The 17,500-nt window shown below is 46.4% G+C and overlaps 1 protein-coding gene across 1 annotated transcript in view; it reads left to right on the top strand.

The window, feature by feature from the left end:
• ctdspl2b (CTD (carboxy-terminal domain, RNA polymerase II, polypeptide A) small phosphatase like 2b) overlaps nt 1–17,500 on the top strand; it is a 53,559-nt gene that overhangs the window by 21,286 nt on the left and 14,773 nt on the right. Inside the window, exons 3-8 of the mRNA XM_063190403.1 lie at nt 6,785–6,911; nt 9,947–10,096; nt 11,074–11,244; nt 11,758–11,958; nt 12,369–12,483; nt 13,388–13,499. Of these exons, the coding sequence (XP_063046473.1) occupies nt 6,785–6,911; nt 9,947–10,096; nt 11,074–11,244; nt 11,758–11,958; nt 12,369–12,483; nt 13,388–13,499 (876 nt within the window). The remainder of the gene's footprint in view (nt 1–6,784; nt 6,912–9,946; nt 10,097–11,073; nt 11,245–11,757; nt 11,959–12,368; nt 12,484–13,387; nt 13,500–17,500) is intronic.

The raw sequence follows: 17,500 nt of genomic DNA, 5'->3' as shown, positions 1-17,500 counted from the left end.
TTTGCCTGTAGCTTTTGAACCTACTCCCATTTTCAAAATATTGGTACACAGGTTATCTTCACACCATGTTGCACCCAGGTATGGATTTTCGTAACGATTGAAAAAACTATCAGCTCACAGCAGCCATTCAAAAATTGTGGAAAGAATGGAGGGATTTTTTCTCATCTCTCTGTCTCCTCTGCTCCCCTTGCGCACGTTCACTGACACCATTCTCGGCAGGGGGTCAAGCCCCACTGCCCCAGCCCCTGCACACCACCCCCCACCCCCTCCTCACACCACACAGACAGACAGAGGGAGAGGGAGAGGGAGAGGGAGGGGGGAGAGGGAGAGGGAGAGGGAGAGAGAGGGAAGAAGGGAGGGAGGGAAGGAGAGGGAGGGGGGAGAGGAAAGAATTTTGAACACCTCTTGTCGTTTGCCGGTGACAGCCAATCAAAATTGTCATAAAGGTGGCAAAACAGGAAGTGAGGTCATATCTCACAGCAACCGTTAGTCAATTTCTGTTAGGATTTTTTGCACACATTCTAGTCCATCCCATGACCTCCCACAAAAAAATCCAGACCCCAAGCTCTCTAGCGCCACCAACAGGTAGGTAACAGGAAGTGAGCTCATATCTCGGCAGCTCTTCAACGGATTCAAACTAAACTTGGTTTACGTGATCACACTCTCGTCCAAGGAATGCACACCAACATTGGCGAGATTTGGACCAAAGGGGGCGCTGCAGTTCCTTCTGTTGCCGTGGCGGCTCTGGCAAGTTTACTGCTTGGCCCCGCATTGCTGCTTGCAGCTATATTTATTATTATTATTATTCTCTAGTCACCATTCCTATCCCTCTGCAAGTCTATGGCAGCCCATAGAACCGTAGGCAGGAAAATGCTGTAAATTGGCACACACATTCGGGGCAGTCTCAGCATTACCCACAGCAATTTATAGGACCCCAGCCCCAACGCTCTAGCGCCACCAGCAGGTCAAAGTTGCAGGTACATTTCTGCTTGTAACTTTTGAACCGCTGGGCCAATTTTCATAAACTTGGTATCCCTGGAATCCTTGAGTCAAGACGAATCCAACGCACCATATGACATCATTTTCCGCCAGGATAGTTTTCCCGCCATTTTGAATTTTGTAAAATTCAATAAAAATGTTAATTTTCCCGCAATTTTTGACCAATTCGCCCAAAACTCGGTATATAGTATCTCTGGACTGAGCTACACATGGGGTCTTCAGGAATATTGGATATCTTTTATCGTTTAGCCGTGAGAGCCAATCAAAATTGTCGTAAACGTGGCGAAACAGGAAGTGAGGTCATATCTCAGCAACCGTTTGTCGAATTGGGCAGGGATTTTGTACACACATAGTAGTCCATCCCATGACCTACCACAAACAAAATCAGATCCCCAGCTCAAACTCTGTAGCGCCACCAGCAGGTCAAAATTTTAGCTACATTTTTGCCTGTAGCTTTTGAACCATACTCCCAATTTTCAAAATATTGGTACACAGGTCATCTTCACACTATGTTGCACCCTGGTATGGATTTTCGTAACGATTGAAAAAACTATCAGTTCACAGCAGCCATTCAAAATTGTGGAAAGAATGGAGGGATTTTTTCTCATCTCTCTGTCTCCTCTGCTCCCCTTGCGCACGTTCACTGACACCATTCTCGGCAGGGGGTCAAGCCCCACTGCCCCAGCCCCTGCACCCCACCCCCCACCCCCTCCTCACACACACACAGACAGACAGAGGGAGAGGGAGAGGGAGAGGGAGAGGGAGGGGGGAGAGGGAGAGGGAGAGGGAGAGGGACAGAGAGGGAAGAAGGGAGGGAGGGAGGGAGGGGGAGGGGGGAGAGGAAAGAATTTTGAACATCTCTTGTCGTTTGCCGGTGACAGCCAATCAAAATTGTCATAAAGGTGGCAAAACAGGAAGTGAGGTCATATCTCAGCAACCGTTAGTCAATTTCTGTTAGGATTTTTTGCACACAATCTAGTCCATCCCATGACCTCCCACAAAAAAATCCAGACCCCAAGCTCTCTAGTGCCACCAACAGGTAACAGGAAGTGAGCTCATATCTCGGCAGCTCTTCAACGGATTCAAACTAAACTTGGTTTACGTGATCACACTCTCGTCCAAGGAATGCACACCAACATTGGCAAGATTTGGACCAAAGGGGCCGCTGCAGTTCCTTCTGTTGCCGTAGCGGCTCTGGCAAGTTTACTGCTTGGCCCCGCATTGCTGCTTGCAGCTATATTTTCAATTTTGTCCTAGTTTTAGTCACAATGACGAAAATCAATTTTAGTCTTAGTCATATTTAGTCATTGCCTTCCCAATTTAGTCTTAGTCTTAGTCTTAATGACGAAAATCAATTTTAGTCTTAGTCAAATTTTCGTCATTTTAGTCAACATTTCATAGTCACATGTCATAGCAACATTGTGGCGTAAAATAGCCTGAATAACCTAGTAGGGCTATTGTTATTTCACAAATTATTTCTAGATAGCCTATTGCAGCAAATATTCACTTTGTTACTAGCTATTTTCCATCAACACCAAAATTAGCGCTGTAAGAGTAACTTCAACATCATACATAGAGCAAAAGTGCATCACCGTGCGCGCTTTCTCTCTCTCTCTCTCTCTCTCTCTCTCTCTCTCTCTCTCTCTCTCTCTCTCTCTCTCTCTCTCTCTCTCTCTCTCTCTCTCTCTCTCGTGCATTAGAAGCTGCCGCATATCATTTGCTTTTGAATTTGATCATGTAGGCTACACGCTCTTCTTCACCTGACTGCGTAACTCAAAGCACAGGCAGTGGGAAGACCGGGCATCCTAAGTCTCCCTGAAGCTCAAGAAGTCTCCCTGATATTGATAGTGGCTCTCCAGTGCCCGCGAGTCAGATATAATATTCCTGATTTTAGACAATCCAAGTTAGCGTTTCTTTTTCAATTGGCAATGCGAGACAAAGAAAGATAATGACTCGTGCGGCATGCGTGGAATAGGCTTCTTCAAACACATTACGCCATACTTCGTAGGACGCCTTGCAAAAGTCCCAGGGGGGAAAGTAGGCAGTTGTTCTATGCAGACTGGACGATAGAAAGGGCATGAAGTGAACATACAAATGTTTAATGCTGTTTTGTTCGTCGGGGTGTCGAGGGTCGATAAGCATCTCCATGAAATGACTTTGGAACTTGGGATGTCTGGAAGACGCTATTGTAAGACGTATCGCATGGAGTCTACTTCCTTGGGTCTTATCCGACGGGAACATGTTTCAAATCAGCTATCGCCCAAACATTGATTCTTATTATCAAAACTACAGTAGCCGTGCATCTGTTTAGGCTTAAGCAACTTTTTCCACGTAGCGCGCTCATCCCTTAAACTAGACAACCAATATAGCAAACATTACAAAAAGAACAGACAACGGATGTCGGGGTAGGAGGCGAAAGTGGAAAGGAGAAGAGAGCTCGAGGAGGTTTAAAATGACAGCATCAGAGGAAGATTGGCGCCACGGTACCACTAGGCTACAGTATTCTTAAAATGACTGCAGAAACGCACAAGTCTTCGGCATGGACAAAAGGGTTGTTAAACATGTTTCAAAATTAACACTTGTCTCAACGTCGGCTATTTTTTCTCTTTCTGGGGGACGTTTTAGTGCCTAAACTCAACTGAACTGGACGCACTGAACTACTACTGATTGAGCTGCGCCAGGCTCTGCCTGCAGAGACAAACAGGGTGCCAGCGAGTAATCTTCAGTTCAAGAAACCATCATATTAACCATTGCAAATTATATTAAAAAAAATATATAGGCCTATTTTTTAATGTCCATTCGTCCATGGCTTGTAAATTTCGTCTAGTCTTTTTTTTTCAGTCATATTTTTTATTTTCTTCAAGCAATTTTTGCTTGTCTTCGTCTCGTCATCGTCACGGGAAAAAGGGGTGTTGACGAAATATTTTCGTCATCGTCCTGGTTGACGAAATTAACACTGCTGGACATGCCACATGAAAATAATTGGGGAAGAAAATGTGTGATGTGCAATAAAAAAAAACAATAAGAAATGTGATTTGTTTTCCTACATAGTAGATGGAGGGTGTGTGTGTGTGTGTGTGTGTGTGTGTGTGTGTGTGTGTGTGTGTGTGTGTGTGTGTGTGTGTGTGTGTGTGTGTGTGTGTGTGTGTGTGTGTGTGTGTGTGTGTGTGTGTGTGTGTGTGTGTGTGTGTTATCCTCTCTGGTTCATTTTCTACGTGTTGTACAGACTCTTCTTCACTTCAGGTTCCTATAACTAGGACACAAACGGCTACAAGTGTGTCTGTGCTTTTACCCAGCCTTATATTAGTAGCTGCGCAAGCTGGCACATTGTCACCTAGAGTAAAATACAGTAGAGTAGAGCAGCATTTACATTCACATTACAATACAAGTGTGTCTGTGCTTTCTTCCAGCCTTAGTAGCTGCACAAGCTGGCACATCGTCGCCCAGAGTAAAATACTGTAGAGTAGAGCTAGCCTGGTAAACCAGCGCCACCCGCTGGAATTTTTTCAGCTAGCGAGTGGTCTGGCTTCGGATCTGACAACGCTTTGAACGCTGTGTCCTGAGTCAGGCAAAACCAATCACAACGCAGCGATTTGTTTTGAATCAAAGCGGGCTGGGTTTTGAGGGAGTGACAACGAATCTCGCAGCCCCGTTGGGAAAGCACATCAACGGCAAAGATTGACAGTGCCGGTACGGTTTGAAAAAACAACAGGTTGTTCTCATCAACAATCTTCGGAGGTATCGTTCATCGGGGCCAGAATTAATTACTCCGGTCTCACATTTAGGCTGGTTTATCAGGCTAGAGTAGAGCAGCATGGTTTTAATCATTGCCACATTGACAACACTGCTATACATGGGTTGTACAACCTCTGATTGTTGGAAACCGCTGTCGGTCAAACAATTTGCTCACATGGTTGTCTACCAGTGTCCTGCCCCTCCTCACAACATCGTGTTTATAAACACGATGAACCCATGTATAAGGGCGCACTACAATAGTGTGAATAAGTAAAACACTTTTTTTGCATGCAACGTCTTTTTTTGCATACAACTGCTTTTTTTGCCCAGCAATAATAACAGCAACTTTCTTAAGAGTTGTGTCTGTGCGTGCTTGCTGTGCAGGCCAGTGTAGAGTAAAGCAGCATGGTTTTAATCACACACATGGCACTTATGGTAGACTAGAGCAGTGGTTCTTAACCTTTTTTCTTAACGCACCCTTTTACATGCGCCCAAGACAAGCCGCGCACCCCTAACCGAAACTTCTTCACGGGTATACGCACTAAAAAATGATTTTAAGTGATGATTAATACCAATGATTCTTGCTTGAGACATAAATCAATATCTTAATGACTTCACATGGGGACCAAAACGTGTTTTGTCCTGATTATAATTAGAAGAATGTTGGTCACAACCTCAATGCAAACAAAATTCCCTGCACCCCCTGGAGTCTCTGGCGCACCCCCAGGGGGTGCCTGCACCCCAGGTTAAGAACCACTGGACTAGAGTACAGTAGTACAATAGCATACAGTACTTTTTTGAAGTGACTTGAACATGCTTTTGCCCAATAATGATAACAGTAACTTTCTAAGGCGTTGTGTCTACGCTCACAGAGCTGCACATGCCAGCGTAGAGTAGAGCAGTGTTTCTCAACAGGGGTGCCGCGGAAACGTTGCTGATAAATAAATTATGTAATATAATACATATTTGCCTAAATTGATAAGTTAATGCTAGTCAGTGGAATCTTTCATCTGCCATTTACGCACAATAAAGTAAATATAGGTCGCCCCAGTCAGCTGCAACTTCGAACGTAGGTCGTGTGACGTCTCCAAATGTGTTACTTTTCTAAGCTTGTGTGGTATCGGATGCAATGCCATGTTACGGCTTGTTGGTTTGGGGTGAAATTTTTCATGATTTGAAATGGTGCCTCGTCTAAAAAAAGGTTGAGAAACACTGGAGTAGAGCAAGATGGTTTTTATCACACAAGCACGCATACACACACACACACACACACACACACACACACACACACACACACACACACACACACACACACACACACACACACACACACTAACTTTCTTAAGAGTTGTGTCTGTGCGTGCTTGCTCCGCAGACCAGAGTAGAGTAGAGTAGAGTAGAGCAGCATGGTTTTAATCATCGGCATGACAACACGGCACTCAGGGCAGCTCAGCTGCAGAAGGCCACTCTTGTTCCCGCCGCCGTGCGCACTAATTGCATGGACGCATTCCAGGGAGAAGCTTCCTCCGTCAGTCGCTCTGCCTCAAATCAGCCTGGCACTGAACCACACACACACACACACACACACACACACACACACACACACACACACACACACACACACACACACACACACAGTCTCTCTCTATCGCCCTTGCGTTCTCTCTCGTTGTCGCTCACGCATACTCCCACATACGCTTTCTCGTTCTTGCTCGCGCACACACTCTCTCACTCTCTCTCCTTGTCTGCCTCAAAGACCTTAAACCCAAGTCGGCTAGGTTGTGATGATTTTAAAGAACATCATGTCAGAACACCAAAAGGGAATGATCCATCTTGGATTCTATGTATACAGTAAGAACCGTAGTTATGGTGGTTTTTGTGTTGTGTTCCGCAGGTGGAGCATGAGAACCCGGCCAAGAGAAGTCAGGTAGTTTGTGATGATTTGTGAGAACAATGTGTCGGAACACCAAAAGGGGAAGGATCCGTCATGTCATGTGTTCTATAAGTTCCGTCGTCATGGTGTTTGTTTGTTGTGTCTTCTGTTCCGCAGGTGGAGCATGAGAACCCGGCCAAGAGGAGTCGGCTAGGCTGCGACCTCATCACGTCGTCGCCGCAGCCGGGCACCCTGCCAAAGAAGACCATCAACAGGGTGCGCAGGAGAGGGTCTGTCAACGGAGGTCAGAACCAACCGCATCACACCTTATGTGCTACCTGCACACACACTACTTTACATCACACCTTATGTCCTGCACACACACACTACTTTACATCACACCTTATGTCCTGCACACACACTACTTTACATCACACCTTATGTCCTGCACACACACACACATTACATCACACCTTATGTCCTGCCCACACACTACATTACATCACACCTTATGTCCTACACACACACACACACTACTTTACATCACACCTTATGTCCTGCACACACACTACTTTACATCACACCTTATGTCCTACACACACACACACACACTACTTTACATTGCATAACTTAGCTCTACATGTCCTGCACACACACACTACTTTTCTACACACACACACACACACACACTACTTTACATTGCATAACTTAGCTCTACATGTCCTGCACACACACACTACTTTACATCACACCTTATGTCCTACACACACATTACGTTACATTACATTACATTGCTCTGCATGTCCTGCACACACACACACACACACACATTACATCACACCTTATGTCCTACACACACACTACTTTACATCACACCTTATGTCCTGCACACACACTACTTTACATCACACAACTTAGCTCTGCAGGTCCTGCACATACACATTATGTTACATAACACTTATGCCGTGTCCAGACCAAGAGCGAACTACGCTGCCTGGTAGCGTGGGTAGCAGAAGAAGTTTCGCCTTGAATTCGCTGTATTCGCTCGAGACGCAGCATTGACATGTTTGATTCAGCTAATCACACAACGGCTCTGGCTTGACAGCCTGGGACATTCAGAGATATGAACGTTCCGATTGGTTGTCGCCGAACAGCGTCAGAGCGAATTCGCCTGCGATTAGATTTAGTTTAATCGTCAAAATTCGCTCTGGTCGCGCAAGAAGCTTCGCTCCTGGCGAATTCGCTTTGGTAGCGCAGGTCGCGTGCCCTCCATAGAGAAATAATGACTTCCGTCGCTTCGTTCGCTCCGTTCGCTCCGTTCGCTCCTGGTCTGTACACGGCATTAGCTTTACATGTCCTGCACACACATTAGAGTACATATACTGCATACACACACACCTTGACATGTCCTGCAAACACATTACATTACATTACATAACACTTAGCTGCACACACATTGCATTACATAACATAACACTTAGCTTTACATGTCCTGCACACACATTAGAGTACAGGTCCTGCACACACATTAGAGTACAGGTCCTGCACACACATTAGAGTACAGGTCCTGCACATACACACCTTTTGAGATTTGGGAGGAAAAGCGGCTCATCAATTCATCGAATGAAGTCGATAGATGAGGTCAATACGCTAACAAATAATGAGTGAACTTAATCTATAATTTGCATCCCTAAGTATGTATTGAATTTGCTGTGGGATATGTCTTTTCCCCTAAACTTTGTTGGGCTCTACAAATGTGTGTTACTCTTATCTGTTTGCTTGGCTGCCTCTGTTAGTGACTGGACCGTCCCCTCGGGGCAGTAAAAATTACATTAATGTGTGATTGAATAAACAGATTTCTGTGTGTGTGTGACACACGCACACACACACACACACACACACCAAAATGCACACGATAGACTCACCCCCACCCCCACAGTATTCACAAATTGACACAGACAAGCAAACTCACTCTTAACTTGTACTTGACCTCAAAACACCACTCACAGACACACACACACACACCACATACACACACACACACACACACACACGTGCGCGCGCCGTTACCGTAGATTTTTTGATGCTGAGTTTGATGTTAAATTGAGTCATGATGTGTTCCTCGTGTTCTGCTGGTCGTCACTTGGTCACGTGCTTGATTTTTGAAAGACTGGTTCGTCGGAATAAAGACCCCTGTGTGTCTGTGTGTGTGTGTGTGTGTGTGTGCATTTCTATGCTTCTGAAGAGTGTGTGTGTGTGCGTGCATGTGTTTATTTATTTCTATACTTTTGATGACCTAATGTGTGCACAACAATGGGAGAATGAGTGTAAAAAGTTGACTTGAGGACATTTTGGTCTTTGCCACAGTTTAGCATTCTTTAGCTTGAAGGCAAGTCATTTGGAGTGAATGTGTAGAATAACAAGCGTTTGCGGGTGCATGCGTGTCTTGCTCCTGCTGACCAGGGTTGCCAGATGAGGCTGATGATTGCCAGCCCAAAAAATGCTCAAAACCCGCCTGGAAACACTAAATCCCGCCCAATTCTATTGATTTCTATGGCCAAACTTGGGCGGGTTTTCCTGCAAAATGCCAATTTTACCCACAGACGGCCATCCGAAGCAGCCCAATTGGGCGGGAAACAGCCCAATCTGGCAACACTGCTGCTGACGTCAATAGCAGTTTAGTGCTAAAATGCTCCTTCTAAACTGTCGGCAGATTAGTGAGGTCAGCAATGTGCAGTTGTTAGAGGTGCATTGTGGGTAGTTGACTTAACAGTGTGCGTCTGTGTACAAAAAGGCGTCAGCTGCACTTCATAGTGTTGAGTAATTAACTGTAGAGTACCCTGCGTACATCCTCCCATTACAGAAACGCGCAAAGACGTGAGGGTCAATTACGTTTTAGTAGTAGCATATGAAGGGTTTATTTGCAAAACGGTGTATCTCCATTTTGTAGAATGTTGGGAAATTGACCTTTTGTATTGGGCATTCCATTGAATGAATATAGGTTAAAAAAGTATGTTCTCAAATTATTTGAATGGTAAGATTTCACACATAAGTGATAGGCTCTATGAACAATCATTTTCAATAAGAAAAGTCAAAAAATGTAGATACACCGTTTTGGAAATAAACCCTTCATATGTTAAGGGTGGTGCCACAGCCACCACCAGCTAACGTCACTATTGTATGGGTTTTTTTTGTTTTTTGTTTTTAAACATGGTGTAAATAAAGCTTATTCAAGATATCTAAAGACTTTATTTTATATTGATGGTTTCAGAAGCTGCATATATTTTGTTTTCTTGTCTTCAAATCAAAGCCATGACGTTATTATTATTGTCACTTCAGAAGCGACCAATCATGACACGAGTAAAGGCGGGAAGGCCAATGGGAAGCTTGAGGAGGCGGCAGAAGCTGTCACCAGCCCACCCCGCACCACACTATTGGACACCATCTTCTCCCCCGTGTTCAACTACTTCTCACCAGCAAACAAGAACGGTGAGAGGAGAGCCAGTAACACGTATATGTTGTTCTATGTTCATATGCATTATATTGCATAATTATAGCAATGTAATAGCACTAGCAACTTTATAACCTCCCCCCCCCCCCCCCCCCCCCCCCCCCCCCTCCCCCCCCCCCCCCCCCCCCCCCCCCCCCCCCCCCCCCCCCCCCCCCCCACCCCCCCACTCACACCCTCTCCCGCTCCCCCCCCCCCCCCCCCCCCCCCCCCCCCCCCCCCCCCCCATCCGGGCCAAGGCTTTGTGTTGTGTGTCCTTTATTGTAATTAATAATAATAAATTATATTTAATAATATATATATATTTTACGTTGTTCATATTATTGTATTTTTCTCCCCTCTCCTCCTTTCCTCCTCTCTCCCTCTTCTCCCTCTCCTTCATCTCTCCCCTTTTCCTCCCTCTCCCTCCTCTCCCCCTCTCCTTCTCTCCTCTTTTCCTCCCTCTCCTCCCTCCTCTCCTCCTCTCCTTCTCCTACCATATATCTAATGTCCTCTCAACTCTCTCCCCTTCCATACCTTCCTCCTCTCCTCTCCTCCTCTCCCCTCTCCGCCTCTCTCTCCTCCCTCTCCTCCACTCTCCTTTCCTCCCCCTCCTCCCTCCTCTCCTCTCCTCCTCCCCTCCTCCCCTCCTCCCCTCCTTCTCTCTCCTCCTCCTCCTTCTCCTCTTCTCCCCTCCTCTCTGTCCTCCCCCTCCCCCTCTCCTCCTCCTCTCCTCCCCCTCCTTCTCTCTCCTTCTCCCCTCCTCCTCTCCTCCTCCTCCTCTCCTCCTCTTCTCCCCTCCTCTTCTCCCCTCCTCTTCTCTCATCCTCTTCCTCCTCCTCCTCGTCCTCCTCCTCTTCCTCCTCCTCCTCCTCCTCCTCTTCTCCTCCTCCTCCTTCTCCTCCTCTTCTCCTCCTCCTCTTCTCCCCTCCTCTCTGTCCTCCTCCTCCCCCTCTCCTCCTCCTCCTCTCCTCCTCAGGCACGTGTGGTTCAGACTCCCCAGACCAGGCGGTGGAGGCTGAGGAGGTGGTGAAGGCCCTGGACATGGAGCACGGGGAGGAGACCCCCACCAGCACCGCCACCTCCGCCTCAGCAGAGCCCCTACGGGACACCGACACCGTGTACCCCCCCACAGCTACACCTGCCACCGGTGAGGACCTGTGTGTGTGTGTGTGTGTGTGTGTGTGTGTGTGTGTGTGTGTGTGTGTGTGTGTGTGTGTGTGTGTGTGTGTGTGTGTGTGTGTGTGTGTGTGTGTGTGTGTGTGTGTGTGTGTGTGTGTGTGTGTGTGTGTGCAGAACCCGTACGGGACACTAGTGTATTGCTTGTGGCCTTGTGCCCCGCCTCCGTGGAGAAAACAATACATTTTCCCCGCTGTCAACCCAGCCACGATAACTTCTGGAGGACTATTGTTCATCCATAATCCCACTTACAATTGAGAAAATGACATTACAATTGCGCTTTTGCTGGCCCTACCGTGGCTGATGTGGTAGGGCACAGGTTTACCACTTGGCCGACCCGGGTTCGATTCCCGGTCCGGGTCCTTTGACGGTCCTTCCCCATCTCTCTCTCCCAGCTCACTTCCTGTTTCTCCTCCACTATCCCCCCCAAAAAAACTTAAAAAAGCTTTTGCTATCTTATCTTTTTTTTTTTATCCTTTCACAGACACCGCTACCGCCACCCTTCCCGTCGTCCCTCAGCCCCTCCCCTTGCCCCTCCCCCTGCCTCTGCCCCTGCCTCTGCCCCTCCCACTGCAACCATCGGAGGTGCACGTGGAGGCGGAGGCAGAGGCAGAAGAACCCCCCGTTGAGGAGGAGGAGGAGGTGGAACCAGCTGTTGATACCACAGATATGCCCCCGCTCACAGGTGAGATACACACACACACACACACACACACACATACACACACACACACACACACACACACACACACACACACACACACACAGCAGTTGATGCCACTGATATGCCCCAGCAGGTGAGATAAATACACGCCACACGCTCACGCACAAAGTTATTTAATGCATGTATTCGTTTATTTCATTGTTGGTTGTTAAAATGTCAAGTGAAATTCATTACCTGTATTGGCCATGAAATAGCCACAGCTGCTTAACTGGCAAGAAATCTCTCTCTCTTTCTCTTTCTCTTTCTCTTTCTCTCTCTCTCTCTCTCTCTTTCTTTCTTTCTTTCTTTCTTTCTTTCTTTCTTTCTTTCTCTCTCTCTCTCTGTCTCTCTCTCTGTCTCTCTCTCTTTCCCTCTCTCCCTCTCTCCTCCAGCTCCAGACACAGTGCAGGAGGTTGGCTACGTGGAGGTGCCCGCTACCACGGTAACGGTTCCGGCCACCATCCCAGCAGAGGCAAACTACGAGGAGGACTGGGAGGTCTTCGACCCGTGAGTACACACACACACACGCACGCACACACACACACACACACACGCACACACACACACACACACACACACACACAAGGAGGACTGGGAGGTCTTCGACCCGTGAGTATTCATCATTGGCGAATGTATTTAAACACACATTTTCAGGAGCAGGCTTTGCTCTCGAATATTTCGATAGTGATGGTTGTGTCCCAAATGCGCAACTCAATACTTCAAGAAAGAGGCCGCACCTTGCACTCTTAAAGGAGTCAGTCAATTTCAACATGCAGTTGTAATGCTCACACTGCCCTGGACTTGTCAGTACCTGAGGTTATTTTTCTTCTTCAGCCTTTTCCGAGACCTTGGTCATTGTAATGGGGGCAGCGCTTTGTTTAGATTTTAAAAAATTAAATTAAAAAAATGTATTCCCAAAAACATCCGAAAGGTTATACAACATCAGCAGACAACTAGCAAACAGCGGTACCTTTTGGGAAAATATTTGGAGTAGACCTATGTTAATTAAAAAAAAAATGTAAACAAACGCTGCCCCCATTAGAATAGCTCATATAAATATGGCATCATCGGGTACTGACAAGTCAAGGGTAGCGTGAGCAATACAACAGCATATTGAAATTGGCAGGAGTGCTCCTTTAAATTATATGCAGGGTGCGGTGTTTCTGTTGAAAAATTGATTCTCACACACACACACACACTTTATTCCTTGTGTCTCTTATTGTTTTACTTTTTTATGTTGTTTATGTTTAAATGCTTCTAGAGAGGGAGTGGAAATGTACTGTTCTGGTATCTAATCATGAGTGTGTGTGTGTGTGTGTGTGTGTGTGTGTGTGTGTGTTTGTTTGCATGTGCGTGTGCGTGTGTGTGTCCGTGCCTGCGTGTGTGTGTGTGTGTGTGTGTGTGTGTACAGGTATTTCTTCATCAAGCATGTGCCGCCCCTGACGGAGGAACAGCTGACCCGTAAGCCAGCGCTTCCCCTCAAGACGCGCAGCACGCCAGAATTCTCACTCGTGCTGGACCTGGTGAGTGTGTGTGTGGGCTAGTGCGTGTGTTTGTGTGTGTGTGGCCCGTAAGCCAGCGCTTCCCCTCAAGACACGCAGCACGCCAGAATTCTCCCTCGTGCTGGACCTGGTGAGTGTGTGTGCGCTAGTGCATGCTTTGTGTGTGGTGTGTGTGTGTGTTTGTGTCCATGTGTGCGTGTGTGTGAGCCGTAAGCCAGCATTGCCCCTCAATTCTCGCTGGTGCTCGACCTGGTGAGTGCTGGACCTGATGGGAGAGTTTGAGTGTGTGTGACCCATGAATCAGCCACTCCAGAATTATTAACTATGAGGAATGAAAGCATGTTTGTGTTTGTTTGTGCGTGTGTTCGTGTGTGTGCCAGTGTGTGTGTGTGTGTGTGTGTGTGTGAGCGCGCGCGCGCGCGTGCGTGCGTGCGTTTGTGCGTGCACGCGTGTGTGTTTGTGCGCGCGTCTGTGTGTCTCTGTGTCTCTGTGTGTGTGTGTGTGTGCGTTGTACTGTGTTGTTTCTCCAGTCTCCTTCAGGCACTGTAGCCTCCTCTGCATTCCCCTGCTCTGCTGAGGAACTGAACTCTCTGCCGCTGTTTCTCTTTTCTCTCCCTCTCCTCTCCTCTCCTCTTTTCTCCTCTCTTCTCTCCTCGGTCCTCTCTCTCTCTCTCTCTCTCTCTCTCTCTCTCTCTCTCTCTCTCTCTCTCTCTCTCTCTCTCTATCCTTCCTCTCCTCTGTTCTCTCTCTCTCTCTCTCTCTCTCTCTCTCTCTCTCTCTCTCTCTCTCTCTCTCTCCCATATCGTCTCCCCTGCTCTGCTCGCTCTCTCTTCCTTCATCTCCCTCTCTCATTCCCTCTTTCTCGTCTCCCTTCTTTTCCCAGGGGTGAGAACTTGTCATCTTTTGGCAAATTTTGTCATTTTTTTACCCTTGAAAGTAGGTCACCCATATGAATTGTGTGGATCTCCAAATAAAAAAGGGAGAGGAGAGGAAAGGAGAGGGGGAGAAATTCACCCACATACAGAACGAGAGGAGAGGGGGAACAAGACATGCACACGTAGAACGAAAGGAGAGGGGGGGGGGGGGGACGGGGGACGACAAGGCATCCACATGTAGAATGAGATGAGAGGAGAGGAGGGGAGAGCAGAGGTGGAGGGGGGAGAGGTGAGGAGAGGAGACGAGAGATGAGAAGAGGAGAGGAGGAGGAACAAGGCATCCACATACAGAACGAGAGAAGGTGGAGAGGAGAAGAGAGGAGAGAAGAGAAGAGGAGAAACAATGTATACCAGGGTTCGTACGGTCATGAAAACCCTGGAAAAGTTATGGAATTTGAAAATTCAAATTTCCAGGCCTGGAAAAGTTATGGAAAACGTATTTTTGGTCAAAAGTTTTGGAAAAGTCATGGAAATCCATCCAGTGTGTTTCATCAATTATCTTTATGAAGTTGATGCCACGGCGTAATAAAATCTAAATGTCCGAGTTCTCGTGGAAATGTTGTCTAGTGCAGGCTGCGTCTGCCTAACCATGTGTTGCCAAATTGAGTGGGTTTCAAATAACACATGTTGTAATGGCTCCAGGCGGGTTTCAAGCGTTTTTGGCGCTAGAAATCAGTCACACCTGGCAACCCGCCTCCTAACGCGCGAGCTAGATGTGTGTGTGCGTGGTGGTGAGAGGTGATCATAGAAAAAGATCCTAGAAAAGAAATGTGGTTCTGTACGATATTACAGCATGTCGCGAAGTGTTACTTCAACAATGCGCGGCTTAACTTTCTGAAAAGATGATCAACAATGGCTGGAGAGGACAAAAGTTGTGATGTGTCCGTCCGATATGGGCGAAGCAGCGGCACTTGTTAGCCACCTGAAGGGCAAGATACAGCAGGCGGTTACCTCCTCAGCTACTAACAGGTTAGCAGTTATACGCGTTTTAAAATATTTAGCGGTTCCACTGAAACGTAGCTAATGCCAAAAGGGATACAATCCTAAGACCTGTTTGGTCTTGGTTTAATATGAAATCCGTACAGTAGTCTATGTGCAGCTGACCGCGAGCAAAACGATTACCAATGTCTGCATGACGCGCCTGTTTTGAAATACGGTATAAACGGCAGCGTGACTAGAGTTTGAAAAAGTCATCTGTGGCTTTGTTTTCAAATCGGTCAGATCGTTGTAACACAAAATGAAACTCACCCTAGCATCTCCTTGAGTGGGCGTCAGACTAGAACTATGCCACGAACAGTGCAGTCTCTCTCTCTTTTTTTTTTTGCTCCAGCAACGACCACAACAAATGACAACATTATCATTAAGCTTTCGACTGTTGTGCTTAGGCAGGTGTAGTAGCCTATGATTTCTTACTTGGGCAGGATGAGCATTTATCCATCTCTATAGAGAGCATGTTGATACAAATGTGTCTTCATGATGATTTCGCGACCTAATTTGCTATAGGCTGGCCTAGGCCTATTCATTTTCATTTCTGACTGTACATTAGACAAGCAATTATATAACATTGGTGAATAATAGCAGAATTAATGTAATACAACATGAAGTATAATGGTTGCTTATAGCTTGTAGTAAAAGATAACCTATAGTATGAATATGTTTATTGTTTACATATTTGTAATATAGGCTATGTAATATATAATATAATATGCCATAGTCTATAGTATAAATATATACAGTAATTACATATTTATCATATAGGCTACGTAATACAGCCTGTAATATAGCCTAATACGCCCCCACCCCCGCGCGCGATTGGTCATTGGTTTTTCGGTCCTGGAAATTCAGAAAAAGGTTTTGGAAAAGTCATGGAAAAGTCATGGAAAAAAATTGGTGAAAAAGTGTATGAACCCTGGCATACACACAGGGTGCGATTTGACGGGGGGGATGGGTGGGATTATCTCTCCCCCCTCTGTTTTTTTTCTGCTGGAAAAATATAATCGATAGGTCTATCAAAATGAACTAACAAAAATGTTGACATGACGGGCAAGTTGTGACTGTTTTCTGCAGTCTACATTGCATTCACTTTCAAAATTGCCCAACGTGGTGGAAGCTTTGATGCTCACGAAGGTCCCCGACTCCCCGGCAACTTGCGTTCTGTACGGGAATTAGTAACATCGCTAATGCAAATGACCTGCGAAAATGAAACGGCAAAGCAGCATTTCGTCCTTTTTTGGTGGACCATCAAATAAAAAACAACCGACCCTCCAACTAGTAGTAATGCCTACAAACAGGCGCGCAAAAAGGGTATTGCATTGCATAAGCACAGCGTCAGTTGGGGAGCAAACGAAGAAAACGTTAAAAGAAGGATTTGGTTTGCAATAAGCCTACTTTTGCTTTCAACGCCTGACTGTTCTCTGAGTGGCTATGCAAAAAGACGCACCAACAGTAGGCAGATGTTGCGAGAGGCGCCCTGTCCTCGGGGTTTGTTAGACTGAAGAGGAGGTGCGCTGCGCCCTCTCGCTAATTGATGAGGTGCCGTATTGGATGCAGAATGCAAATGGCTAAAAAGCAGGTGCTCTAGGAAGGGAGGCACTTTAAAACGGAGCAGAAAAGTTGAATTAATGCACCACAATCAAATAAAAGGCAGCAAAAGGTAGGAATTAACTAAGCCACTGGAACTAAACCAAAAGTCATCTGTGCAAAAGTGCGTCCTGGCAACTGTGATTCGAACCGAATATAACCGAATAGTCTAGAGCAGGGTTTCCCAAACTGGGGTGCGCGAGCTGAATAGAGCAATGGCTGAGATGTGTGCTTTTAGACAGAATTAATGAATATTACACTTTTTAAATTGTTTGGTGAATTGTATGCTGTAAAGATCCACCTGAGGTGTAATTTATAACTTGTCATGCAACAAGTTCTATTGTAATAATGGCAGAAAAAAATTCAGGTCAAAATTGCCCAAAATGTGTGGCTGTGCAACATTCGCTTAAGGGGTGCACCAACCACATTGATATGAAAAAGGGGGTGCGCAAGTCAAAAAGTTTGGGAACCGCTGGGCTATAGGCTTTAGGAAGGGAGATGCTTGAA

The sequence above is a fragment of the Engraulis encrasicolus genome, chromosome 23 (assembly GCF_034702125.1).
Source record: "Engraulis encrasicolus isolate BLACKSEA-1 chromosome 23, IST_EnEncr_1.0, whole genome shotgun sequence".
NCBI classification, from domain to species: Eukaryota; Metazoa; Chordata; class Actinopteri; order Clupeiformes; family Engraulidae; genus Engraulis; species Engraulis encrasicolus.
This window is presented reverse-complemented; position numbering and strand designations above follow the sequence as displayed.